Below are 27,946 nucleotides of genomic sequence, written 5' to 3' on the forward strand. Positions count from 1 at the left end.
ATAAGTTTAGGCAAAAACTATCGGACCATAGAGTATACACCGATGCTCTCAGCTTAAGATTAACCATGAAATAAACGAGATTTTGAAGTGAAAGTGAAGATCGACATTAGAACTTGAGGCAAACAAAAAATCATTTCGTCTAATATATAAAATAATATAGAGAGCCCATTCCCGTTTCCTCTTCAGCCCTAGTTCTTCTGTGCTAAAGTTTTATGGTGACAAGCTGAAAGCATTTATGAGTAATACACAATGAACAACCAATTAGTTTTTAAGACATTTAAGCGGAAAACGGTATTGTTTAGAATAAAGAATCAGGCATAAGATACGATCTTTCATTTTTGAGATAATCTGAATTTTTTTATTAAAATGTCCTGGTCTTTATTTGGTGGCATCTGGGAAAAAACTAACTTTAGTGTATAAGAGCAAGGGGAAGGAAAAACACACGACCACCCAAAAATAGATACACAGGCATGGAATTAAGGAGGATAATATAATAACACTCTCACATAATGAATAACTTCTGTTTATTTTAAGTCTAAACGCCACTAAAGGTATATTTGTTTTTCAAAGCATAACAAGGGTTACTTCAATTGTAAAAGGGGCTACTTTCACTTCAAACTCATCAAACTTAAAACCGAATGTAACGTTTGCAGATTAACGGCCACAGACAAGAAATACCTAATATGTTGATTCTATCAAGCAGTTCGTGGTAACGAAGTGTGAGCAAAGTCCAGCTCAATAATAACAAAAACTCTAAAAAAAACAGAATTTTGATACCAATAGATACATCAAAAGAATTGGATTTTATACTAATTTTAAATACATACGTTTCCTCAAGTTTAGTCTTACCCATCAAAAGTTTCAAGCCTGAGGAAATTTGCCTTATTTACGAATAAAGGGCGAAAACCCCCCCGAAAAGTCAAAGAATCTAAATGAAAATTACAACATCAGATTCAACGCATCAGAAAACCCTACCGTAGAGGTTTCAAGCTCCTGTCTGTAAAAATGTGGAATTTTGTGTGTTTTGCCAGAAATTTAGTGGCCATTCTTAATGGCCAAAAACATACAGTAGGTTATCCCCCAGCAGGGCTATGGAGCCTCAGTTCAGACCCTTGAGCCATGTCCAAAAACAAAAACTTCAGCTTTTTCTATTGACCATTTTCCTTCATTTTGCTATTTAAAAGTCGCATCACGAACGCGTTTTTATCTGTTGTTTTTTTTGCTTTTTTTCCCCCAGGGGTGATCGTATCAACTCAGTGATACTAGAATGGTGGGAAAGGGCTCATTTAACAGAAACTAAAAATTATAGTGCCCTTTTTAAGTGGCCAAAGAATTGGAAGGCAACTAAGCCCCATCGCACGCTCACTCTTTTCCCAAGTTCACTGGATCAATATTTTGAGATAGCCATTTCGTTCAGCATTGTCGAAATATCTGATAACTATGTCTTTGAGGACGACTTATTCCTCTACAATCCCCGGAGGAAGGGCTACAATTAATGAACTTTGCCCATTATTTACATATTGTATTGGTTACTGATAAGTATACAGACGTTAGTGGAAATTATCAGGGGGAATTTTTCTGGTGGGGGGGGGGGTCGGGAGGAATGGGCTACGTGGGAGGATATTTCCATGGAGGAATTTTTCATGGGTGAAGAGAATTTCCATGAAGGGGGTGCTGGATTTTCCAACATTGTTTAAAAAACTATCCAAAATTAAATAAAACAGCAAGTTTTTTCAACTGAAAGTAAGGAGTAACATTGAAACCTAAAACAAACAGAAATTATTACATATATGAGGGGGTTTGTCTGTTCGTAAATACCTCGCTCTTTAGGCTAAATTGTTATTAGTAATTTCAAAAGAGCAAAATATTCTAATTAAACAGCTGTTGTGATTCCGGGGTTATTCTTAAAGAATTGGAACAAAATTCATACTTTACCATAGAGAGTGAGGTATAGACGAGGGGGAAAGCCTCCTCTTAATATGTATGTGAGGAAGTTTGCCCCCTCGTCAATACCTCGCTCTTTACGCTAAAGTTCCAATTTTGTTAAATAATGGTGGATACAAGCATTAATTTGCTTGTGTTATTTTACGGCCAATCTTAGCATTTAATTTTACCTTACACAGCTTCATAACTATGATTTTATGTGATAATAAATCAAAGATTTTTTTGTCTTCGGTTTGTAGCTGTTATTAAAAAAAAAAAAAGAAGTTTTTTCTAACTGAAACTAAGGAATAACATTAAAACTTAAAACGAACATAAATTATTACGTATATCTTTTAAAGATCTTTTTTTCATTCATTTCAGTCATTTGAGAATTGCTCAACTTGTGACTTTCATTTCCATAAAAACAGTTCCGACCTCTCTGGCCGTTCTATTACAATGCCTTACAAAATTAGATCCGCAAGAATCGCTAATTTAAGTTACGTAGGAGAATCTTTCCACTGAGATATTTCTCATGGGGGAAGGGAATTTGCCATGGAGGGGGAGCTGGATTTTCCCGATTTTATTAAAAAAAATATCAGCAATTAAATAAAAAATGAGTTTTTTCAACTAAAAGTAAGAAGCAGCACTAAAACTTTAAAGCAAACAGAATATATTGCGTATATGAGGGGGGTTGCCTCTCCTCAATAGCTCACTCTAACGTTAAAGTTTCTTTTTTAACCTTTAAAAGAGATTATTATTATGATTAAACAGCCTTTGTGATCCAGGAGTCACTTTTAAACAACTGGAACAAAAATCAGACTTATGTTATCATTAGTTAAAAAAAAGGTAAAATTAATATGCAATATTTTCTTAATTATTTATGTACGGTGAGCCAAATTCAAAGCCTGCTTTAATTCAAAAACGTTCCGAAATTAAATAAGAAAAACAGGTTTTTTACTGAAAGTAAGGAGCGGCATTAAAACTTAAAACGAACAGAAATTATTCCGTAAAGGAAAGGGACTGTCCGCTCCTCAACGCCCTGCTCTTTACTCTGAAGTATTTTATTATTTTAAAAAGTAGAATTGTAAGAGAGTCAAAATTTAGCGTAAAAAGCGGGGTGTTGAAGAGGGGACAGCCCGGATATCCCAAGAATACTTATCAGACACTCCAAATTAATAATCTTTAGCGTTGTAAGTAACGTTAGAGATTAAGAGGATTACTACTTGAAATAATCTGAATTAATTGTCAGATGAGCTACGCCGAGAAACCCCTAAAACACCAGATAGGCGAAGATAAAGGACACCACATGTCAACAGAAGTCCAATCTTTTCCGAAATGGGAAAAAAAAAAACGAAAAAATGTGTAGAGAAGCAGTAGGGACAGTAACTGGGAAGTGTGACACAACTTAGGGGATTGTTCAATAAGCTATTTTTACAGTGGAATACATGTTTTGAATGTTGTTATTCACCTAGTTGTGCAATACCGTTTCAGTTAAAAAGATGCCGAATAAGTAGATCCATTATAAAGCTGCAAGACCCGTTACACAGTTGCTAATACCGTTCTTTATATTGAAATGGCTATAAAGTAATAGATTTGTTTTAAAGAAAGTTAAAATCTTTTATGTTGTATGATATGTGATCGAAACATATTTAATCACAGTTTCTTCCAACTGTTCTTAATTGAATAGAACTACTAAAATTAATAGGTTTCTTCTGTAAAAATGTTCAAAAAAACTCCGAAGAAGATAGTGGAAAAATACAACCATCGACTCATTTAAGATACTGGATTTATGTTTAATTCATTTATTAGCTTTTCCCCTTGACAACAAGCTTTTGAATAGTTTGAATTTGATAAGATAATACTTTACAACGCCACCTTTTATTATTGATTAGACCAACATTTCTTTTTTATCAAGTTCCATGAATTTCTAATGTGCTGGGGTTTGCTCCCAAAGCTGTGTCAACCAACGGTGCACCACAGAAAATAATATCTTAGCACGTCGGCACACATGTACATGGTTACTAAGATCGGTTCTATAAGGTTACCAAAATACTAAGATTGCTACGTCGAATATCTAGAAGTTCCCAGCTTCTGCCCTGAAAAGTAGTTTCACCACTGAAGGTACAGTCTAAGCCGACAACGACAAAAGAACAGATATTCAGCTGAATTGCACTGATCATAACAGACATATGATCCATGTTGACACAAAGAGTAGAGTAACGAAGTAGTAAAAACCAGTAATTAAAAACTTGAAAATTCTTTTTACCATGCTATCTCCAGCAACTGTTGGGGCATCTGGGACTAGCTAAGAATTTAAAAATCAACAGTGAAAACAATAATGGAGTAAATAGTTCTCCCATACAGAACTTTGTACAAAGGATATATTAATTAGTGTAAGACATGATATAATGAAAAACATGGAATGAAAGTTTTCAGCATTAATATTGTAGAAGTACGAAGTCATTACTACTACAAGTGTACTCACGAGATGATTTATTTAGCTAAAAACTGTTAAACATCAAAATACCAGTTCTAAATGGCAAGGTGCCATTTTAAAGAAATAAAGCGACACTTAATCTTATTAGAACTGATTTTTTGTTATTTTGGGCATTCAAAAGCCAACTGCAATCGTTAAGTTGGCTTCATAATTACTTATTTTGAAACCTATTACATTTATTTATTTGCATCTGTGCTTCAGACCTCAATAAGCTATAATTCGTAATCTTACGTATAGAAAATAACCAGAATATTTAGCCCTTCTTTTAGCATAAAGCTAACAATGTTTTTGGTTCATTTCAAAGGTTCTATGGGTTTGCAAGATCTTCTTCATTTTTTTTTTAGAAATTCATCTTGATAATTAAACCAGCATTCAATCGGGAACAATAATTACGATTGTTCAATGAATTATTGCAAATAATTGTAATAAGCTCTGTTGACAGCAGGGCAAGTGTCAAATATCTGTATTTTGATCACTAACAACGACTAGTCCGACCAATATCGTGATTTGATTTGACCAATACTGTCGCAAGATTTCAAAGATATCAAACTAAAAAAAAAAAAAAAATCAGATAATAGAATAATCAGCGATGAACCAGCAATTCACTCCGGAGATACTAAAATAAGGCAAATTCTCTTCCTAGATTTATAGAACACGCCCTGTATTGATGAGCTTTGTTTGAAAATTTGCGGAAAACCAGTGCAAAACCACAGATACTTTGAAATTAGTCTAATCCTCCTCCACAGGTTCAATTATGTGCTACAACTTATTTTCTGGGTGGAGTCCTTAAAATTTTCTCTGAGAAATATTATGGTTAAATCATTAGCGCACACCCTGTAAAGAATGAACCACAGCCTATAGTAGCCAAAAACAAATTTACAAATATTTCTCATATAACATTGTTTTTGAAAGTCGTAATTTTTATTCCGAATCAACTGAGCAGCGATTTCGATCAATAGAAGAACTTTTCCACAATTCCGAAACCACGGTTGCCAAAAATCGTCAACAGGATATTTACTCTTCAATACGTCAAGCAACAAGAGAATTATATTTAGCACTGATAAAATTGATGTCATCCTTTTATCCATTCTCTGCTTTACGCGGCATATTCAAAAGTAAATAGATTTTATTAGAGATATACGTTCATAAATGGCTCTCCTTTCGGAAGACAAATTTTTATAAATCCAACAGAGACATTATACTAGTAATCGTCTTCCAACCTCTACCTGGTACAAACGCTGTTCTTCGAAGATTTTTTAATGAGTAAACTCTTTTTACACTTACATTCTTACTACCCTCTCTTTAGTGTTACCCTTCCCCCCAAGCCATATATAACTTTTATTGTTACTGATGGTCAAGGAAACTTAAAGCCTAAAACAATGGATAGTGACGGTATTTTGACGTTTCTTCTGCCCATGGGCTGCACATCCCCTATGTCTCACCTTCAGCTCAAATATGTCTCTGCATATCGGGGGCACCAATGAGTAATCACATCAAAGATAACATATACTACAACGAATGAGCAGTAGATACACTCTAAAACGAATCGAAATCACGTCCAGCTTTAAAGGAGCACAAACTTCCGCAAATAATAGAAGAGGGCCCAGTCACCCAAGTCTGTAAAAGGCAAGTGTGTGATTTACGCTTTTATATAAGCGACACCTATTTTGAAGAGTGCGGTTTTAATTTGTCAAAATATCAACAAAATAAAAAAGAAAATCGCAAAATAAGCCAAGATTATGGGATTGAAATAAATTTTGTTACAATAATTACATTTGTTGCTTTCAAGTTAATTTTACTATTTCAAAACAGGTATTATTATGAAAACTTTTCATTGGATTCTATTTCATTAAAACACAGAAAATTGATGCCTGAATAAAACCTTTAAATGAACATAGGTAAATTTTTGAAGCAGCCCCCTTGGTTTGTCGAAGCATTATTTAGAATAGATGGATCTGCAAATGATTTGACAGTTGGTTTTTCTGCACATTTGAGTATAATGTTTTTAAGAGAACGATTAATACTTTACTGCCTTTCATAGTACTGCAACTAGATTAATTGCTTACAAAAGGATGATATATTAATTACTGAAAGTCTAAGTAATCTTTGATATCTCGATGATAAGAGAATCTCTTTAAAACACACTTTATTTTCAGTAAAGCGAAAATAACACCCTAGCTTCAAAGGGTTTAGGTGAGTAGTACTTCTACTCTTGCACATGATAGTTTCTGTTTGCTTTAAGTTTGACTGGATTATTCATTTTATTGTCTGTTCGTTTTAAGATTCATCAATTTATCCATATAAGCATTTCCAATCTTTATGTTTGATGCAAGTACTCGTTTAATTCAAATTTCATTAATTCATTCGTAGTAATTTCTGTTCGTTTTAGTTTTTAATATAGTCCTTTTCTTTTCTTTACAAAATTTCGTTTTAAAAAATACTTTTGTAAAGTTAATTTCTTTTCGTTTTTAAACTTACTTTTTTATAACTTTTTAACTTACACTATAAAGTAAATTATCGGATTATTTTTTTTTTCTGGAAAATTGAAGATTCAGCCAAATGTCAGCCATATATTTGTGCCATAATTTTTCGGTAATATTTTTGCTATAGAATTTGGGATGCTAATCAAAAGTTTACTTCAAGAACAAGTCACTACACGAGATATACTATGTCGGGTTGTAGACCACAGAAGAGATAGAGAAAAACACTTCACTTATTTAGTGACGTCACAAATCGATACAGCCTAATTAACTTTTTTTTTGTCTTTATTAAGGTTTTGTCGGTCCTATCTGTATGTAACTTTACAGCCAATTCACAGAAACGGTAATTATCGGTAATTTTCAAATCTGAGTATGAAAAAAATTCTTTTGGCCCTCTCTTGATACAAATGTGAAGTCTAGGCAAAAAATGAAAATGGGCGAGGTGACCGTATCTATGTTTATTTATGGTTTTCATCACTTAATTAAGCAAATTTAACAAATCTAAATGTTAAAGTGTTTTTTTAACAAGGCTTTACAGATGTATGTAAAATTCGGGATGGTAATCAAAACCTTATTTCAAAAACAATTCACTACACGCCATATATTATGCCGGGTTTTAGACCATAGAAGATATAGAAAAAAAATACTGCAATTATTTAGTGACGACACATATCAATACAGCCTAATTGATTAAAAAAAATATTTTTGATACAAAAAAAGTCTATGTCATAAATGAAAGAGGACAAGGAGGTGATCGTATATAATTTTATTTTAAGCATTTGTTATCGTCAGAGCACTAAAAATCTGAGATACGGTAATTTACGTCACAAAACCTTCACTTCGAATGTTTTAAAACGGAATAAAGAAACAAAACACATTTAATTACCAGCTGACAAGATTTGCTACTCTATTATGCTTTCATCCAAGCGTGACTTCCGCAACACACCATTGCAGAAAAAAAATTAATTAGTTTTAATTTTAGTGACCATTGATTTGATACAATCGCAGTTGAAAAAAAATAACAGTATGATAGGGTGAAGGGGATTTGCAGTTTATTTTTTGAATTGTATGAGTTCGTTGCATCACTGCAAAATAATAAAAATTTTATTGACCGAGCTTCCGACGGAACAAATCACTTCAAAGTACATACTCATCCACACCATCTTAAGCATTGTCAGTTTGTTTATTACGTAGGATTATAGGAGGGGCAATCCCCCTCTTACACGGAGGGAACACACTTGTGTTCGTTTTAAATTTTGGTATTGTTCCTTACTTACAGTAAAAAAAGAAATATTTAATTTTTGAAAAAAGTAACTAGGTTTTCACAAATATTATATCATACAATTATTAAGGTTTTAATAAACAAACAAGAAAGAGGAACAAAAACAAAACAAAAACACCGTTACGTGCTTAAATACTCTTTTCTCTTTGCAGTTTCAAACTGTTGGAACATTTCCAGATATTTAAAGTTTTATCTTATGATTTGCACCCACAGATATATCCAAAAGTTTTTTAAAATTTAACATTTACCAGAGGATAACCTGCCGTACAGCTTGTAACGAGAAAAGGCACTCTGAAACTGAAAATGTCACTTGTCATTTTGAACCATGCTTGAGGGAGCGCTCACTCGACTCAAACTCTAGCTAAGAAAAAAGAAACCTGACACACGAAAACGATGTATGGAACATAAATATTCATTAGATATGCCCACCCCCTACTATACAACCCTGTGATAGCACAGCGGTTTGATGCTGTTTGGCGGGCCGCAATATTGGGCAAAAGATCTGCGCCCAGTCAATTTAAATAAACGACGAAAATAAAAAGTCAATTCGACGCCCTATGCGCCGTCAATGGCCCGAGGAGATCCTAATCGTTTATTCTATCCCATCGTCAGAAAAACATGTAATCGCCACTGTATGACACTTGGTCACCTGAATTAAGCAAGGATTTTTCAAAATTTTGAAATGAGAAAACAGAAAACGAAATAAATTCTATGAACAATTTACTTTGTAAATGATGCTCAACAAACGATACTAAAACAAAAGGAACGATAAATTTTACCACGACACGGTAAGTATACACAATTTATTTACCAACAAATGGTTGCTTGCGTTATACTGAAAACTTATTACAACACAACAGATACCTGATTTCCGACTTAAAGTGCTTGATCGAGTTTAAAAAGTAGATACATTTTCATTATCTCAACACAAACATTAAAGATGTGTTGTTTTCAGTAAAGCACCAGTGCCCATTTGAAAGTCACAAGTGTTGTTTTAAGAGTTTATTCGTCACTGATTAAAAAATGTCTTTTAATTCGATCGTTAATAATAAAGCTAAAATATTCCGGAGTAAAATAATAAATTCGCCTATGTGTTTTGCAATGCTCAAAAATGATTTCTCAAGACTTCAGGTTGATGCATAATCCTTTTTTCTTCAATCCAATCTAGTCCTCTCAGAATGCGTCCTCGTTTAACTTTTAAGCGATCACAGCATTTTTTCAATTTATTCTCATTCTTCCTCAAGTACATATCTACGTCTCGTAGCATCGAATCAAGTCTGGAGGGATCCACCTCGTCTAATCCATAAACTTGTGTCAAATACGGATTGAATCGAAAATAACTTCGAGGCGGTAACAAGTCATGCAGGATATTATGAACTCCTATAAATATAAAAACATTTAATAAACTAGATAAGAAAACCAATGACTTCGAAAATAAAGAACAATAGGACAAACCAAATAAAAGCGAAAGAAGTAACAGACAAAAACATTACTTTATATAAGTTGTAAATGTCCGTAACTTCAAGGCAATTACTAATCTAAAACAACCACGTGATGGTTCAAGACGGGTACACGATGCGAGAAATTTCTCCAGAGACCTTTTTTTTTTATCTTTTTTCATGCCTGAAACCTGAAAGCCAGCTAGTATTTCTTATTATAGAGAATGCATACACTCAATAGGTTTCATTTAGCAATCTTGTCTCACAACCGGGAATCATGTTGAAACTTTCAGGATTTCTTTTAGAAGGAGGGGGTTAAGGGGAATATCTGTGATTTAAATATCTGTGTTTGAGAAAAGCGAGTAAATTGTTTTCTCTGATCCTCACAAAAGCGTATAAGCTAGGTTTCTCTTTCTCTTATCAGGCCAGTCGTCTGACAGACTTTGGCTAATCCGTGAATAGTGCTCCAAACGGAAATAGTGAACCAAAACCTTTTGACTACTTTATTAAATCATCCCATAAACTTGTACATCACACAAATTTTATCCAAAAGGCTGCTGACATGGCCGATCAAAACATCAAGTAGCAATTGTAATACTCTGAATTTATTTGATCTAGTTGAACTCTAGGAAGGACTTAACTGCGGCAGCACACATGAGGGATTATTGGCGACTTTTCTTAATGCCCTGGGTGCCTCAGGTGTCACAGGCGCTCTTAAGGTCTAAGTAAAAATGATATCTGGTAGGTTCAGGAGATATTTTTTTTAATAGCTTACTTGACTTAAAGCTCTTGCTCGAAACCGTCGCCAGGGTAGAGGGAGCTAGGCATCAGCACAGTTAGTCGTCTCCAAAGTGGGATGTCCTGGGCAAGAGTTCGAGAAAGCGAAGCCTGATTTTGGCTGCAGCCAGCCAATAATTGGTGTTCCCAAGTTTTGTACCTCGGTAGGAGCGTCAATTTTGCACAGACAACAGCCATCGCTGGCGTAAGATGAAGTAGCCGAACCTCTTCTTTTGTCAATCCATAGTGCTATACCAGGTATACTTGGTTATGTCGGATTTCTGAAATCACGTGTTTGCGATTGTGGGTCAGACAGCAGTTCAGCATTCTTTCTCCATTGTCATTTAGGCCATTCACTGTTACGGGTCCAACGACGAAATCCCACTGGCCGGACTCATGGAAATTCTAGCCTTTATGTTTCCTACTAGGACAAGGTGGTCATGAGGAGGTACTGAGGACAGCTCAGTACTTAATAGGGTAAAGAACATGACCTTATCTTCTTCCTCGGCTAAATTTGTAGGGCCCTAACAGATGACGATTATTTTTTCATGTTTTTTCGAACTGGGTTCGATGAGCCTGGCTGTTAATGGTAAGACCGACAGAAGGGCCTTTCGGGCGGTGATATTCAGTGCTAGGCAACACCTATCTTCTCTGACTGCCACCGAAACAGAGCTATGTGTTCCTTTCACCAATAATATCTTTATTATTACCAAGGAGATATGTTTCAGTCACTCCAGCTCTAATCACTTCTATAGTTCTTTGACTAGAAGAAACTTAGAACCGGGATGATTCAGCATCAGGAAGTTCTAGGTGGCACATTAATGCCGTCTTAGTCAACGACGTTTAGAGGGCGGTCCTTAGAGGCTCCTTGGGTGGTTTAGAGGTTCCTTGGGAGGTCCAGGGTCAAAGAGGGATTTGAGATTATGTTTACGATGCTGAATTTCTGGTTCCATTTGCAGCAATAGGAGTTTCGAGAGGAGGGCTGCCAGCCCAACGTCATTCATCACTCACCAATTTGCATGGGAACCAACCCCGAACAAGCACCATCACCTCCAATACATCTAACTCGTCCTCTTCATGCAAATGAGGAGGTATCTCGTTTGTATATTATCTCAGGTGAGGAGTTTAATAACCGTAGATTTTGCTGATGAAATCTTACTTATTTCGCTTCATTGACTTTTTTAGTCTTCTTTTTTAGGCATTTGAATGAAATTAGGGCTTTTCTTGTAAACGTTTCCCCTGAATAATTTATTTTTCTTGACGAAAATATCGGACAATGAACTTTGATTTTAAATAGTCAATCCTTTCACTGTTATTTATCATATTCCATTGTTCATTATTTTCAAACCATGGGGTTTTCTTATTCGAAATACAGTAAAAAGCTTAAGAAATTATGAAGAGGATATAATGTTCTTCTTTACATTAACAGAGAAAACTCACATTCACCCCCCCCCCCCCCCAAGTAAAATTAAGATCAACAATACACCGCAATTTCAGGCAAAACCATAAGACTAACTATTAAACCCGAATAAAAATTACTGTTAAACTTTACATTAATCACCTTATTTTTCGAACCAAAGATCAAAGACCGAATTTTTTCCTAAACGGGCACAACATTTCAGGTTGAACCAAAGAAAAATTGACTTTTAATTTAAATTGGAATTATAACAAATTGAAACTTTTCTTTGGAATTATACCAAAAAGCTTTTCATGGCAAAAGGATAGAAAAAGAATAAGCGAATTGCTTAAACACAAGGCTTTGCATCTTATACATATTTCTTTCGAAGGAACAGTCATTCCTCTCTAGTACACCACGAGAGAAAGTAGGGGTAGGAACTAAGAATCGTATCTTTAACAAAACCATTTGAAAATAGAATACCATTTATATATCCAGCAATAAGGAAATTACAGTCCTAGGAATAACAAGAGCAATGAAAGATTAAGAACTTCCAAATAGCTTTCCTGTCTGAAAGTACCCATAACCTGAAAAGTACTCAAATAGACTAAATTTGAATACCAACTAGACAAGCATAACTTTGACATGCTAAAGGCAGACATGCTGCCTTTACAAGGCAGCACTGAACTGGAATAAAATCATGATTGGCTATCATAATAATTAGTTCATCAAAGCACGCTTTATGCCTTACCCGACTTAACTTTCCCGGGTATAATCTTTAAAAGATAATAACAAAATCTTACTCGGCAACTCGTCAACTGGAACATTATGGGTGCTAGGCGAATAACAGCATTAATCTCGTGTACTCAACTTTAAACATGTTTTATTTAGAGTCCCGTAAGGTGAACCACATTTCACAACGTCCTTTCTTGTTCTCGGCATATAATTTCAGCATAAAAGTCTATTTTCGAAAAAAAATTAATTTTACGTTAACATATGGCGTCGCTTGTCCTGCATTTCACTGAGTTAGCAGGTGTAATTTATCCGATAACTAATCGGATTTAAGTGGTAATCCTTCTGACACATGACTTCATTTTATCTCGTGAAACGCTAAGGATAAGTGATCGACCTTATTGGATAATTAATCGAACGATAACTGGATAATCAATCGATAAATAATCGAACACACTATTTTTGTCCTTTTATTTCCACTAGATTCATAATTTTGTGATTTACTTTAATTTATCATTTAGCAATAACTTCCTAAAGGATTTGATTTGTAATAATAATAAAAAAATAGATTTAAACTTTAGGATCTCCCCCCACTCCAAAAAAATCAGGAGTATGATGAAAACGATAGAACAATAAAAAAAATTTTGGCGATATAGCAAACCTAAGCCGTAAAAAATACAACTTACTTTCTGTATCTGTTGCGCTGTCAATAACTTTGACAAGCTTTTGTTTCAAAGATGTCCCTGTTGGCATAGCTACCTCCATTGTAGACAAAGGCTGATTTCTTCCTGTGCCTATAGATACGACACAATGAATTTTTGACCGAGGCCATAGATTTTTGGCTTCATGGATGGCAATTGATGTCGGATTATTCGTTAGTAAACCTCCGTCCTATAATAAGAAATAATGGATAGCTTAATCTACATATTCGCATTCTAATCTTGCATTTTGAGACGAAGGTAGCAATGTCATTACACAAAATCAAAAACTCTGAAACTGTACAAAACAAAGCGGAATATATCGTTTTCGTAAAAACCAGACTTGCAACGTCGCTATAAGGATTCCAGCTAATATGAATGGTTGAAAACGAAATTACCTGAAGTCTCACAAAAATATAATTAAAAGAAGTCTAACAAGAAAATCAAATACCCAAATAAATACCTGTCTAGAACAATTATAACAATAACATACTTTTGTCGGCTCATAAACAAAAAGTTTTTCTTGATTTCAAATATAATTTTGCAAGCTAGACGAATATATATATATTTTTCAAATCATTTCTAAAATAGAAATAAGCTGAATATTCGATACCTGAAGATACAAGTTCTATCCTATGACACAAAATCCGGCTGCTAAAGAGAAACATACAACAGACGAAAATGAAATAAGACGAAGAAACAAAAAGACAAATTAACTCCATTCTATCTCCTTTTTAAGTGGTTTTATTGGATTTTCTGAGGAATTCGAAAGGTTGCCGTTTTTCTTCTACATTCTTTTAATGTTAAAAACGGCTTAGCGGAGATATTTATTATAACATCTACTTTGTTTCGTTTTCCTCTTTCACTGGTTGAAAATTACTCTCGTTGTTGCTGATTCTTTTTGTTTCTTAATTATTTATAGTATTCGTTTTTGAACGTCAGGTATAGCCAGCATGGTCTGACAACTTCTTTATATCAAAGCAGAAACCAAACCTATCAGAACCTAACCGAAGTTCTATGTTTTTATTTAAATATACGCGGTTGGACTTTCTACCATTTGAATTCTTTTATATTCTCATAATTTTCTACTTCTTCTGAATGGTTACCGTCAATTTCTGTCATAAAAAAAAACTCCGTAATCCCTACTACGCAGGATAATAAGGTTTAATAGATCAAGGAATAATATTCAAGAGCTCTCGGCTCTTACTGAAAGGTTCAGTTACCAAACCTATTCACCAAACTGAATGTCAGATTACGTTGTTTTTTTTTATTATAATATATTATACCAGCAAGACGTTTTTCTACTTTATGCTTCATAACTGAAAATTTTCTCATTACATCTTAGTATGGAGTATGCCAAAGTTGGTACTAAAAATTATTCAGTACTCGGCATTCCTGATCCTATAGCGCAGGTGTCAGTATTTATTCTTTAAAGTTTCACAACGTGAATCAAACAAAAATAAATGAATGACAGCAAAATTAGAATTAACTGGAATCTGATCCGGTCAATTTCGTATCAATATAATTCAATGAATTGGACAATATTCTTTACCCATAAACAAAGACTATAAATCCCAAGACTTTGCCCTAACGTTTCCACTTCTTCTTCTAATAAAGTTGCGCAGGCAAATCCCGATTACCTTGGATGAAAATCAATGATGGTAGAACTACAGAGGGATTTTTTCCTGGAGTTGCAGTCTCCTACAGCTGTATTTCATTTAATGATACCTTGAGGGTGCATCACTAACAAAGTGTTGAAAAGCTACAAGTGGTAGTAACCCTGTTAGGACTATGCTGTTTCCACCTTCTCTTTTCTACGCATTATATATACGACGACATATTACTTTAGATTCAAATAGAATGAATATTTGAAATAGTAGGGGAATAATACAAACTTATAACGTAGAAACGTTTTTTCATCACTAGTCAAGACTGAACAAATAAAAATTTATAGAAAATATCGTAGAATTGAAAAAATTGATTTACCACCGAAAAACTTGTGGAAGATAATTCATTTGGCAAGCCCTTGAGGGTACTTGACTGAATGAAAAAGATATATGACAACCAAATCTATTCATTAAATAATTAAAGTGAAAACGTAACTCATCTCAATTTTCACCAAAAGGGGATTACTCTCATCTGCACAGTAGGTTTCAGGAAGGTAATCAAAATATTACCATAGTTAGTAAGCCATATTTATTAAAGTTAGTTCTCAAGGCCAGAACATAATTTGTACTTAACGGAAAAAAAATGAATGAGGATATCAATTTATATCCTTAATAATATTTTATTTATTAAATTTAAAAAGGTGAAAATATTTAAATGTATTATGTTTTCAGTAAAGTACAAAATTATTACATAGAATTCAATTCAAAAATCAATTTCACACTGTTATCTAATGTAGTTTCTGTTTGTTTTGAATTTCACTTATTTATTGATGGTGATTCATGGTAATTTTACACTTGAAAAATTATTTGACGATTCGGCTCTAATCAGATCTGGGTCAGGAGATGTGACAACGTCGACGCTAAGGAGGATGGAGAAGTGGTCTTCCCATCTCTCAAGCTTAGTGCAATTAGTGCAACTTTAATGTCCATCAGCAAGGACGAAAATACTTGCCAAATATTTTTATTAAAGACAGGTTGAAGTGATTTCGGTTCTTAACACCGTAAAATACCACTTGGTCATTTACGAGTATTTCCCTTAAACTTTTTGTTAAATCAAAATGAAGTTGGGAAGCTTTTGGGGATAATTTTTTTCCACGGCCAGCACCAGCATCATTTAACCAAATTCATCAATATAACATGACAATATCAAAGCACTTAAACTTTGCATGATTTCAAACTATAAACAGTTTCAGATGATACTATGTTATACAAGATTACGAACGTGAAATAAAAGCCGTTCAGACGAGTCTCATACCAGACTGAAAGGATATCCACTCAGCGGCCCACTTGAGGAAGACTACTCACTCACTGACGCCCCAATTGTCCCCGGAGGAACATACGCGAGATAATAATATTAAAAACCCAGAGTAAATAGATACACTAAGTACATAGTCCACAAAATTATAATTCATGTTAATAAGCCGCAGATAAAAAGTCTTAAGACGTAATTTCTTATTTTTTGTTGAGCAAAATATTTGAATCACTCATTTTTTATTCCTTAAGTAAAGTTTGTCTACTAGATGGCGTTTCCTAGGAAATACAGACCCAAAATTCTTCCAGTTTACTCCAAATGGTTCAACGCGTTAGCATTATAAGTTTGACCTAAAAGAGGTCATTCAAACTTTGCTACTTTTGTCCCTGTAAAAAATATACAGAAGCAATATGAAAAAAAAAATCATCATGGCCTAAATATATTTAGTCTTACTTTTAATGGCATACTTGAGCATTTTTTACAAATTTGTGCTTATCTTAATGAAACAAAATAGAACACCGAACGACTATTTATAAAGATGTTTAATTTCTATTTACGTAGCTTTATCTAAGTATCGTTTATCAACCAGAAGGGTCGTGACCCCCCACGGATTAAAGGAGTTCACAGCCTCTTAGACAAAATGTCAACTGTCAGTGATAAAAATAAAATAAAAATTATATAAACAAGGCCTATTATTCATAAATTAGTAGTTTTCAATCAACTGTGTGTATAAATGCAAAAATAGACAACAAAATGAGCACAAGCTAATCAGTGTGATAATTTTAATACTGACGTTCGTATATAAACAGCGGTAGTTTTGTTCGGAAGAGTATTGATTTTTTTTCATCTCTATGTCACATTTTTGTTTGTACAATATACAAGGTCTTTGTTCGTTGAAGGTTTTCATTCCCTGTAAAACGTGGAATTTCTCGACAGGGCTACAGCTGTAACTTGTACCAAAAGGACAATATATTTACATCATTCAACTATTGTTTCTGATCTATTCATCAATCGAACATGAATCATGATGGTGCTGGAATTTTCTATTAGAGAATGATCCAAACTTACTTAAAATATAGAAAAACTTCCTATTTTTCAATATTTTTTAAAATGATTTTCAACGTATTGAATCGCAGAAGAATGCAAATCATATTTTAAAAATGTAATTAGGCGGATGAATGAGTTTAATCTCAGCTATCTATTGATAGCATTACCATCTTACGCGGAAACAACGCGAAATTCTCGCTGGGTATGACAATACACCGGATGTTCATTTCTACTTGTATTGTCATTTTGTTGTTTGGGTGCTCGTGGGCATTTTCTTTTTCTTTCTTTACTCCTCTATCAACACGTTTAATGTTTTGTAAATAGGGTGCAAAAAAATATTATTAATATTAAAGAAAAGTAATTAGACTGGAATTATTTGATTTTAAAGGGGCCGTGAAGTGACTGACTTTATCTTGTTATACCTATTTTATGGGGCCCCAATACTATGAGACTGAGAAATGTTGACCCGAAGCATTAGCCATGGTCATCTCTTTTATCTTATGGTGTTTTTTATGTTATATTGTACTTTTATCTTTTCTTTAAATTTTAACTTTCTAGCTTAAAAGAAAATCCTGGATTGGCGCGGTGGATTGCTGCTCTGCTTCGCAATTCGAGGCCCGGGGTTGCATTCTAGCTGCCACCCAATCTTAGCCAGGCCTGCTGCCTGTCTCTGTAAAAAAAAGACCTAGCAACTGAAATTTCGACACACCAAATGCGCCATCAATGACTCTGGAGTACCTTTACCCTATCTTTTAGATTTACAAAATAAAAATGTAAAAAAAATACCAAGCAAAGAAGGCTAGAGCGTGATAGCGACGTTATATTCAGCATTCTTAAATAAAAACCAGCACATAGATTCAAGATCATAAGATCGAAATATTCAATATTTTTACAACATTCATTTATGGAGAGAAGCAACAATACCTTCTTCCTCAAAACCTCATTTATTAATTGGTAAGAATATTTATTTCCAATTTCTGTTGTACCCCCAATTCAGTTGTACAAATTCATCTTTTGTATTATATTGTAAAATAATCATAATATATCATAATCTAGAACATATTACACCTCTAAAACTAGTTTCTACTAACCTGATGCACATTGTCTTCAAGAGAAAATTCACTGAAATAGCCGGGTGCCGCTGACGAAGCCCTTGTGGCTTCCCAAGATCGATGACGACTCGATCCGTGGTAGCGAGACTGATGCCGCGGAGGTAGATTATAATTTCGAAAAATATATGGAAAAGCTTTATCTTGGTTTACAACCGAGGAGACAACACCGACCTGAAATTAAAATTCCAATATAAACATGAACCCAATTTTAGAGGGAGTATCTTCTTGGACAAGTAAGTACTTGACTTACAATATTAGGGCACTCTATACAGCTAGCGATCCTTACATTTTTGTTCCTCATTCGCAATATTAAATTCGTTAAGACCAGGGCTACCAGTCCTTGGATTTATCCTCATTACATGAGATTCCCTTTCTTAACTTGGGACCTTGAGAGTACACAAATGAAACCCAAGTATATAAAGTATATGTTATTATTTGATGTCCAATGTGCGTTCCTTAAAACCATAGGCTTTTTCGCTGGTGAATCTTGAGATATTGTTAAATTCTCAGTGGCAATCCTGCTTAGGATCGGTCTTAAATTTTAAGAAAACATCCTCAAATTTTATGTCATAAAAAAAACTTATTAGTGGAGTTTTAACCTACCGGTAAAGTTTCAATGCAAGCTGGGAAGAGAGGAAGGAAGCGGAAGGGGGCTCAACTTTATTACTAAATATACTTTCTACTTATTTAATGTAATTACCTTGATGTTCCATTCCATCAGGAAAGTGATTCTTTGTGCATTGAAACCTCCCGTTCAAATGTGTAAAAAATCCATTTTTCAAACATTTGGGGATTTAACTTCATATTATTCGATTACATCTGAATCCCGAACACTCGCTAGTAAATTGTATAAAAACAAAGCCTAGTAACGGAAAATCAAAACAATCATCTTGATATACATACTACAGATTTTGTTAATCCAGATTATTTAAAACAGCTGAGCACTAAACAACAAGCTCAGAAACATAAACAAAGACGAAAAAAACCAAACATTTTACGAACCACATATTTGTTGTTCTGTTGGCTGTTGAAATTGTTATATCACACGATCACACAAGCAATGCATCTTCTTTAGCAATTTGCTCTACTGTTCTGTGAATAGTTGAGAGCGGACAAACAAGTTAACAGAAATTCATTTAAGAATTTATAGTTACCTTTCCATATTGCTTTTTTCTTCGATTTTCTTCTTTAAACATTTAAAAGGAGTCATCTCCAATATTTTTGCTCTACAAGTTATCTTTCCAACAATTAATTTGGCTGAGAAAAAAAATCGGTTGGGGGAGGGGAGGTTTTAAAGTTCACCAGAATACAAAACCAGCCAACTCTTAGTTTTTATGTTTTCTTGTGAAAATCAAAATAAAACGAAAATTTTTATGGATTTCTGCTTTTTTTGCTATACAAAGTCTCAGCAAAGGTAACCAGCAAATTTCTAGTTTTTTTTAGCACTTTTTTCGAGAATCCAAACAAACCGAAAACAATTAATACAACTCCTATGTTTTTTCTCTGCTATTTATTTCATGGAGTTAATGATTTTGGGAAACCACATTGCGGATTTTTGTCCCTTCATAGTCGCGTAGGTTGCAATAATGGCTAGCAAGCATATCTTTCCAGATGCGACTTTTATGATGATTAGAGCTAACCATTGTTGTTGATTACCAGAAAAAATGGCATGACTTATAAAGACGAAATCCCCCCCTAAAAACCATAAGAGAGCCACAGGTCTCAGCAAATTGAAACGTCTTGGCTATTTCAAAACAAGCTTTCAACTCTACATTGAATAGTTTCATGTTTTGCCGCCAGAATTGGAATGTTTGTAATGTGTCCTTCGTTAACAAAAAAAAAGAGAAAAAAACAATGACATTAGATCTTCCTCTAGTATTAGTAAAATGCAACGTGCATTGCAGAAGTAAAATACAACGGACTAAATCAAAAATTACTTTCGAGCCACAAAATTAAACCGAAAGTTTAAAAGAAGATGACAATTTTATTTGTACGTTGTGGAGAAAAGAAAATTTCATTGGGACAATAAAAAAAATTCTTCTTCTAAAAATGTACACAGGGATCTTTATAGTTTGTAATTCAGCTCACTTCCCCTTTCAAGTCTCCTAGCTCTTTAACTTGCCCTTGCTAAAAAAGAAAACATCGAGCATTAAACTAGCTGAAAACAGCGTACTCCCGAACACTTCCATCCGCTCAGTTTAAATCCCCTGCTTCACTGACCACCACCATATATTAGCTAAAACTTTTTTATCTATTTCAACCCAGCTTAATCTGGATAACACTACCCACTACCCACTACGTCAGGATCGCAAATCAAGGCCGATTTTCTTGACACTGTTACCCAGGGTATTTATGAGGCGATCGAACTCCAGTTTAAGGCCAAATTTGAACGTATTGAAAAAAAACCTTACTGACTTACGGTCCAAAATCGTTCATAATGGGGCGAAGCTCCAGAAACTTGAAACCAAGCTAGACGATATAAGTCAGTCCGCGCTTCTTAGCAAGGTTATTGTGTCAGGCATAGACTCTTCTGCTCGGGATTTACCCCGTCTTGGTGAAAAAATACTAGATCGACTCAACATTGAAATGGGACTCATTTTAGACAAATCCGTTATCAAGAGTGCAAGACGTTTGGGATCTGCTTCTGAAACTAAGACTCCGATTGAACTTACTTTTTTTACTGAGGCATCTGCGGTGGAGATACTGCGTAGTCGTAAGAATTTGAAGGGCTCCCGAATCTATGTGAACGAGGCTCTGACCAGAGAAAGGCAAGAAATTTACAAGCTTGCGCACAATAAATTTGATTCAAAAAATGTATGGACTTTACGAGGTGTAATTTATGTTAAGTGCGGTTCACAAAACATTCCGTGTAGATCGATTTCTGACGTAGTTCAGATTCGTAATGTGTCAAAAGAGCCCGTGGCTTAATTACAAAAAATGGTGATTTAAGTTTTCCTTTTTCTTTCTTTATGGATAGTTTTCAGTCTTTTCTTGATTCTCGTTTGAAACTTGATGTTATTCTAAATTCAGCAACTGGCAGTGAGAAAGATATGCCTTATGTGAAAAATCTTCCCGAGTGTGAATTTTCTTCGGGTGGCATTCTAACCAATCAGTCTAACAAGTGTGAATTTCTGATCCGATCGTTACATGTGAATGCGCAAGGGTTGCAAAGTGCATTGAGCGAACTCAAGTTCTTGCTTACATCTAGTCCAAAGGACATTGTCGGTGTTTGTGAAACTTTTTTGTCTGCTAATACACCTCTTACAATGTTAGATCTGCCTGGGATGAAGTGTATTTCACGTACAATGTGTCAGAAAAGGAGGGGAGGGCAGATATTGTATATTCGTGATGATTGGTCTTTTCGAGTTCTCAGTGATTTTTCTGTTTCTGAGGAAGGGTTATGTGAGACTATTTTTGTTGAAGTTGACCCCTTGGGCTGTAACCCATTTATTTTTGGGTCTGTTTATAGACCTCCGTCTGGCAAACCTAAAGATTTTTTTGAAGTTTTAGAACCGCTGTTAAAAAACCTGGAAGCGTCTAGGAAACCGATTATAATTTCTGGTGACTTCAATTTTGATTTATTGAATCTCGATGTTGGCAATAATAAGGATTTTCTAAGCATAATGTTGTGTTCTAGTTTTCTTCCAAGTATATCTCTCCCAACTCGAGTCACAGCTAATAGAGCTACACTATTGGATAACATATTTTATTCTTCTGATTTAGTCCATGCAACAAGATCGTTTGTAATTTTGTCTGATATGTCAGATCATTTTCCGGTGAGTGTTCTTCTTGATTAAAAAATAGTGATAAACAACATCGTGATTCAATAAGGAATAATTCGAAAAAACGTCCTTTTGGCAAGATTGTAAAGTCCTTTGGCAGTTAATTGAGGATCATGATTGGAGTTTGGTTTATAATTCAGATGATGCAAATGCTGCATTTTCGAATTTTATTGATCAAATGATTCGACTGCGGGGTAGGACTTCTTCGACACGTGTTTTGCATGGAAAATTTGCGCAGAGATTTGACCCGTGGATTTCAGAAGGTATTTTGGTATCACTAAAACATAAAAATAAAAAGTTTAAGAATTATTTAAAATTGCAGACACCCGAATCTTTTCAGGAATATAGAGTTTATAGGAATAAGCTAAATTCTATTATAAGACATGGGAAGAGAAAATTCTATAATGATAAATTCCTGGAATATAAATCTGAAATGAGAAAGGCATGACAAATGATAAATGAAAGAATACGTCCTCATAGTCGTAAGAGTACTAGTGTACATTGTCTGGAAATAAATGGGGAAAAAATTACACAACCTAAAGATATTTTAAATGCTTTGGGAGATTATTTTAGTAATATTGGTTCTAGACCTGCATCGACTATGAGTGCACAGCTGTAATTCAACTGATTATTCAGATTATAGAGGTATTTCTTTGCTTTCAGTTTATAGTAAAATTTTGTAAAAAATTGCAAATAGTCAACTACAAAAATATTTATTCGATAATAAGATATTACACACTTCTCAATATGGATTTATAAAGGGAAAGTCAACTGAACTGGCAATTCATGAACTTTTATTGAATATGAATGACTCATTAGATGGTGATCAACATGCTTTGGCTATTTTCCTCGATGTCACTAAAGCGTTTGACACTGTAAATCATTCTTTGCTTCTTATGGAACTTAAGTCTTATGGATTTTCATCACAAACTGTTAATTTATTTCCATCTTATTTTTCTGGGAGACGACTAGAATGTATCGATAAATCCCGTGATCTTCGTTCAGATACTTTTCAGATTAATTATGGAATACCTCAGGGCTCTGTCCTTGGGCCTGTTTTATTTTTTTCTTTTTATAAATAATTTACCGGATGTTTTGCCTCTTTGTAAAATTAGTATGTTTGCTGATGATGTAGTAATTTTTTCCTCTCACCAGGACTTAGCAGTTCTTTTCCATAGCCTTGAATGCATGTTACAAGGTGTATCTTTTTGGTACTCAAGGAATTTACTAGCTCTTGATGAGAAAAAATGCCAATATATGTTGTTTTTGCAAACTGGTTTGGTCATTTCAGGTATATTCTCTCTTTTGTTGAATGGTCTTGAATTAAAAAGGGTTGATCAGTTTAAATACCTTGGTGTTATTTTAGATGAAAATTTGTTGTTTCATAGACATGTGAAGACACTGTCATTAAAAATTTCCCAAAATATTGGTATTCTATCATGTCTTTGTTATTTTTCTCCTAAAAATATTCTAAAAGCAATTTATTATTTTTTTGTCCACCCATATTTTCTTTATTGTATTTCTGTTTGGGCTTCTACTTTTCCATCTGTATTTAAATCTCTCCAAATACTCCAGAATAAAGCAATGAGAATTCTTTTTAATGTTGAGCATGAATCTTCAGTTAGACACTTAAATGGGAATTCAGGAATATATTCTTTGGATCAACTTCATACAATTTCTATTTCTAATATTTGTCATGATTATTTATACAATAGTTTACCTTCAAATTTCTCTGGTATTTTTTCAACTAATTCCCAATTTCATAACTATCCAACCACTCATTGTTCAGATTTTTCATGTGAATTTCGTCCTACGTCAAGAGCGGGTTTCAGCATCCGTCATACTAGGTCAAAAATTTGGACCTCGATTCCAATATCCGTACGAGAATGTAGCAATAAGCGAGAGTTTTTAAAATTATTAAAAAAAAACTTAACAAAGCAGTGATGAAAATAATTTTTTTCAGAATTAACGAACTTACTATTTATTAAAAAGCTGCAAAATATAATCGCAAAGTTGAAATTTGTCAAAATTATTGGGTTCGAGGATTAAAGGTATGACGGATTTATATTTAAGTTATGACGGGTTTTCAAATATTTAATTAAATATAAAATGATTAGGTCTTTTGTGTTTAATATGTTGCGGGGGATTATTTTTTGTTTTATTTTTTTTGTATATTTATGCTGATGCTGTAGGCTTGTATTTACTTTGGCTTGATTTATTTTTATTTTGTCAGTGCTAATGTAAATAACAAAGTCAGTGCGAAAGTATGCCACCAGGCATGTGCAATGGTTTGTCATACTTATTTATTTAATTATTGCAAATAAAAAATTATCTATCTATATATATATATATATATATATACAAGCTATGCTTGTGCATAGCCATTTGCAAAATCCAAAAAAGAAGTATTAACTCACCTTAGGACAAAACCCACTCCTCGTACACTTAACCATAGGCTCAAACCCTACACTGTCCTGAAGAGCTTTCTCCCATACAAGGGTGTCATAGTATGCATGCGATCGGACGAGACTTGAAATGGCATCGGATCGATTTCGGCTAAATACCTGTGTACCCATCTTTCTATATAGATAGTCACATTCTGCTAGTGGTTTTTTGTGGATTCCCAGAAGTAAAGCAAGTATAGCACCAGTGCTGACACCACAGATATAATCAAAGTTTTGATAGGTTGGACGGCCTGAAAATGAAATTGCAAATAAAAATATATTTTTATATAAATACAATACAATTTTATATAAATACAAAATAAAACAACAGTGTTTAATGCCTCGTCATAAAGTTATTTTCCTGAAATCGTCCCATAACAATTGTTGTTGAATGTGTCAAGCATATTTTTCACTAAATTCAACGTATATCTTTTCAAAAAAATAGTCAACTATTCTCAAGCTGTTTCCGCAGTCGGTCGTAGACTCAAAATATTGCATACGTTTTCTTATTTCATTTCCTTCATCTTTACCAATAGCCCAAGCTTTACGCTGGGGCTGTCTAAACCGCCTAGCAGCTACACTATGGAATAAAGAATATAGTCGGTAGGGTAGGCTATTAGTAGCACCAATCAAACAGTTCGTGGTAACGAACTGTAGTAAGTAGCGACCCGGCTCAATAGTAAACGAAACTCTAAAAAACGGAACTTTGATACTAAAAGATATATCAAAATAATCAGATTTTTATGCTGATTTTAAATGTGTAAGTTTCATCAAATTTAGTCTTACTCATCAAAAGCAGACGAGCTTGAGAAAATTTGTCTTATTTTGGAAAACAAGGGGAAACACCCCCTAAAAGTCATAAAATCTTAACTAAAATCACACCACCGCATTCAGCGTATCAGAGAACCTTATTGTAAAAGTTTCAAGCTCCTATCTACAAAAATGTGGAACTTCGTATTTTTTTCCAGAAGACCGATCACGGGTGCGTGTTTTTTTTTTAGGGGTCATCGCATCGACCAAGTGGTCCTAGAATGTCGCAAGAGGGCTCATTCTAACGGAATTGAAAAGTTCTAGCGTCCTTTTTAAGTGACCAAAAAAATTTGAGGGCACCTACGCCCCTTCCCACGCTCTTTTTTCCCCCAGATCAAAATTTTGAGATAGCCATTTTGTTCAGCATAGTCGAAAACCATAATAACTATGTCTTTGGGGATGACTTACTCCCCCATAGTCCCCCCGGGGGGGGGGGGGGGCTGCAAGTTATAAACTTTGACCAGTGTTTAGATACAGTAATGGTTATTGTGAAGTGTACAGACGTTTTCAGGGAATTTTTTTGGTTTGGGGGGGGGGGGTTGAGGGGAGGGGACTATGTGGGAGGATCTTTACTTGGAGGAATATGTCATGGAGGAATAGAAATTCCATGAAGGGGGAACAGGATTTTGTAGCAATATTATAAAAAAGACAATGAAAAAACAAATATAAAAAAGTTTTTTTCAACTGAAAGTAAGGAGCAGCATTAAAACTTATAACGAACAGAGATTATTACGCATATGAGGGGTTCTTCCCCTCCTTAGTACCTCGCTCTTTACACTAAAGTAATTTTAGTAATTTCGACTATTTATTCAACGGGCTTGCTGATTCAGGGGTCATTCTTAAAGCATAGGGATAAAATTTAAGCTTTAGTCTAAAGAGCGAGGTATTAACGAGGGAACAAACCCCCTCATATACATAATAAAATAAACGAATATAGAAGTTCGTTACGTAAGTTAATTCTTAAGTTAGGTATATTTTTTACTAATAAAAACGATCGTTAAAATCAAAAGTTCTAGTTGCCTTTTTAAGTAACCGAAAAAATGGAGGGCAACTAGGCCTCCTCCCCCACCCTTTTTTCTCAAAATCATCTGATCATAACTAAGAGAAAGCCATTAAGCCAAAAAAAGAGAATTAATATGCAAATTTTATTTTAATAATTTATATGCAAAGAGCCAAAATCAAACATGCATTAATTCAAAAACGTTCAGAAATTTAATAAAAAAAAAATAGTTTTTTAACTGAAAGTAAGGAGCGACATTAAAACTTATTACGAACAGAAATTACTCCGTATATGAAAGGGGCTGTTCCCTTCTCAACGCCTCGCTCTTTAGGCTGAAGTTTTTTACTGTTTTATAAAGTAGAATTGAGAAAAAGAGTCGAACTTTAGCGTAAAGAGTGGGGCGTTGGGAAGGGAACAGCCCCTTTCATACACGGAGTAATTTCTGTTCGTTTTAAGTTTTAATGTCGCTCCTTACTTTCACTTAAAAAAACTAGTTTTTTTTTATTTAATAAAAAAAAGACAATAAAAATTAGACTGGCTAAAACTTTAAATACTTAATAGTTAACGAATTGAAATGGAAACTTTAACTTGGTGCTCAAATTCAGAGCTGAAACCCACTAGTCTTTACTTGTCAATTATCAACCCTTCAGTTAGTATAAATTTGTATATACTAAAATAATTATTACGAATAATTATAAGTAATAATTAAATATTTGAAAACAATCATAAAAAATTGATAAAATAATCATAATATATACAAAAATAAATAATAGTTATAATAATAAAGAAACCAGAATAGCTAAAATTTTAAATACTCTTAAAAATCTTAAAAAATTTGTATGGAAGGCTTATCTCACTTGTCTTGATTTTGTACCCACCTGTCAACTCTTCAATTAGTTCCAGAATTCGAATAATGAGAACCCCGCGTGTTCCACCTCCATCTAGGGATAAAACTCTTAAACCAGGTGCATCTGGCGGATCCAAGTAGCCAACAAGAGCAAGGGCTTCTCTTACAAATGATTGTATGACTGTGTCCGATTTTGACTCTCTGACTTTTAAAAGCAGCGAAGTCACACCCTCCTAGAATATCTAACGATTAACCAGAGAAACAGCTATGATGCTGTTCCTAAAAAAATAACCAAATGGATAGAAGTGCATTTGCTGAAGAATTATTTTAGTCCGTTATATATAGTATTTGTGCATTAAGAAATGTCAGCTAGGCTAATATAAAAGGGGGCAAACACTAGTCGGTTGATCCTCCATCACAAGTATGAATACGTTAAATTTTCTGGGACTACATTTTTGTGCGTATATGAAGAATACCAGAACTCTTATTATTCAAGGTATCAAGAAAAACTTCGTAAGGCCTATAGTATGCTTCCCAAAATAAAAGGGCAATTTGATGAGAATTGCCTAGGAAGGCTCTACAACGCAAAGTTTCCGCCCCATAAATCTTTTGTTATGCTGGTTTGGAAGAATTTTAACAAGACTGGACACCTTGTAATCCGTAGACAGTTCTTTAGATATTGTAAGTTTTTCCTTGGCCTCCCCGTATGGATCAGGAATACTTCTATTATATCGCTAAGAAATACAGAGTTTTTTGTATTA

General features: G+C 34.1%; 1 protein-coding gene across 2 annotated transcripts in view; it reads right to left on the reverse strand.

The window, feature by feature from the left end:
• Positions 1-7,651: 7,651 nt before the first annotated feature.
• The window catches only part of LOC136034875 (calcium-independent phospholipase A2-gamma-like), a 30,937-nt gene continuing 10,642 nt past the window's right edge, over positions 7,652-27,946 (reverse strand). For both annotated transcript variants that reach the window (XM_065716354.1, XM_065716355.1), the window contains exons 4-8: positions 27,217-27,418; positions 24,502-24,779; positions 18,282-18,473; positions 13,213-13,417; positions 7,652-9,562 (exon numbers count right to left, since the gene is read on the reverse strand). In XM_065716354.1, the coding sequence (XP_065572426.1) occupies positions 9,288-9,562; positions 13,213-13,417; positions 18,282-18,473; positions 24,502-24,779; positions 27,217-27,418 (1,152 nt within the window). In that variant the 3' untranslated portion in view covers positions 7,652-9,287. The remainder of the gene's footprint in view (positions 9,563-13,212; positions 13,418-18,281; positions 18,474-24,501; positions 24,780-27,216; positions 27,419-27,946) is intronic.

Source organism: Artemia franciscana, chromosome 13, assembly GCF_032884065.1.
Source record: "Artemia franciscana chromosome 13, ASM3288406v1, whole genome shotgun sequence".
In the NCBI taxonomy this organism is placed as follows: Eukaryota; Metazoa; Arthropoda; class Branchiopoda; order Anostraca; family Artemiidae; genus Artemia; species Artemia franciscana.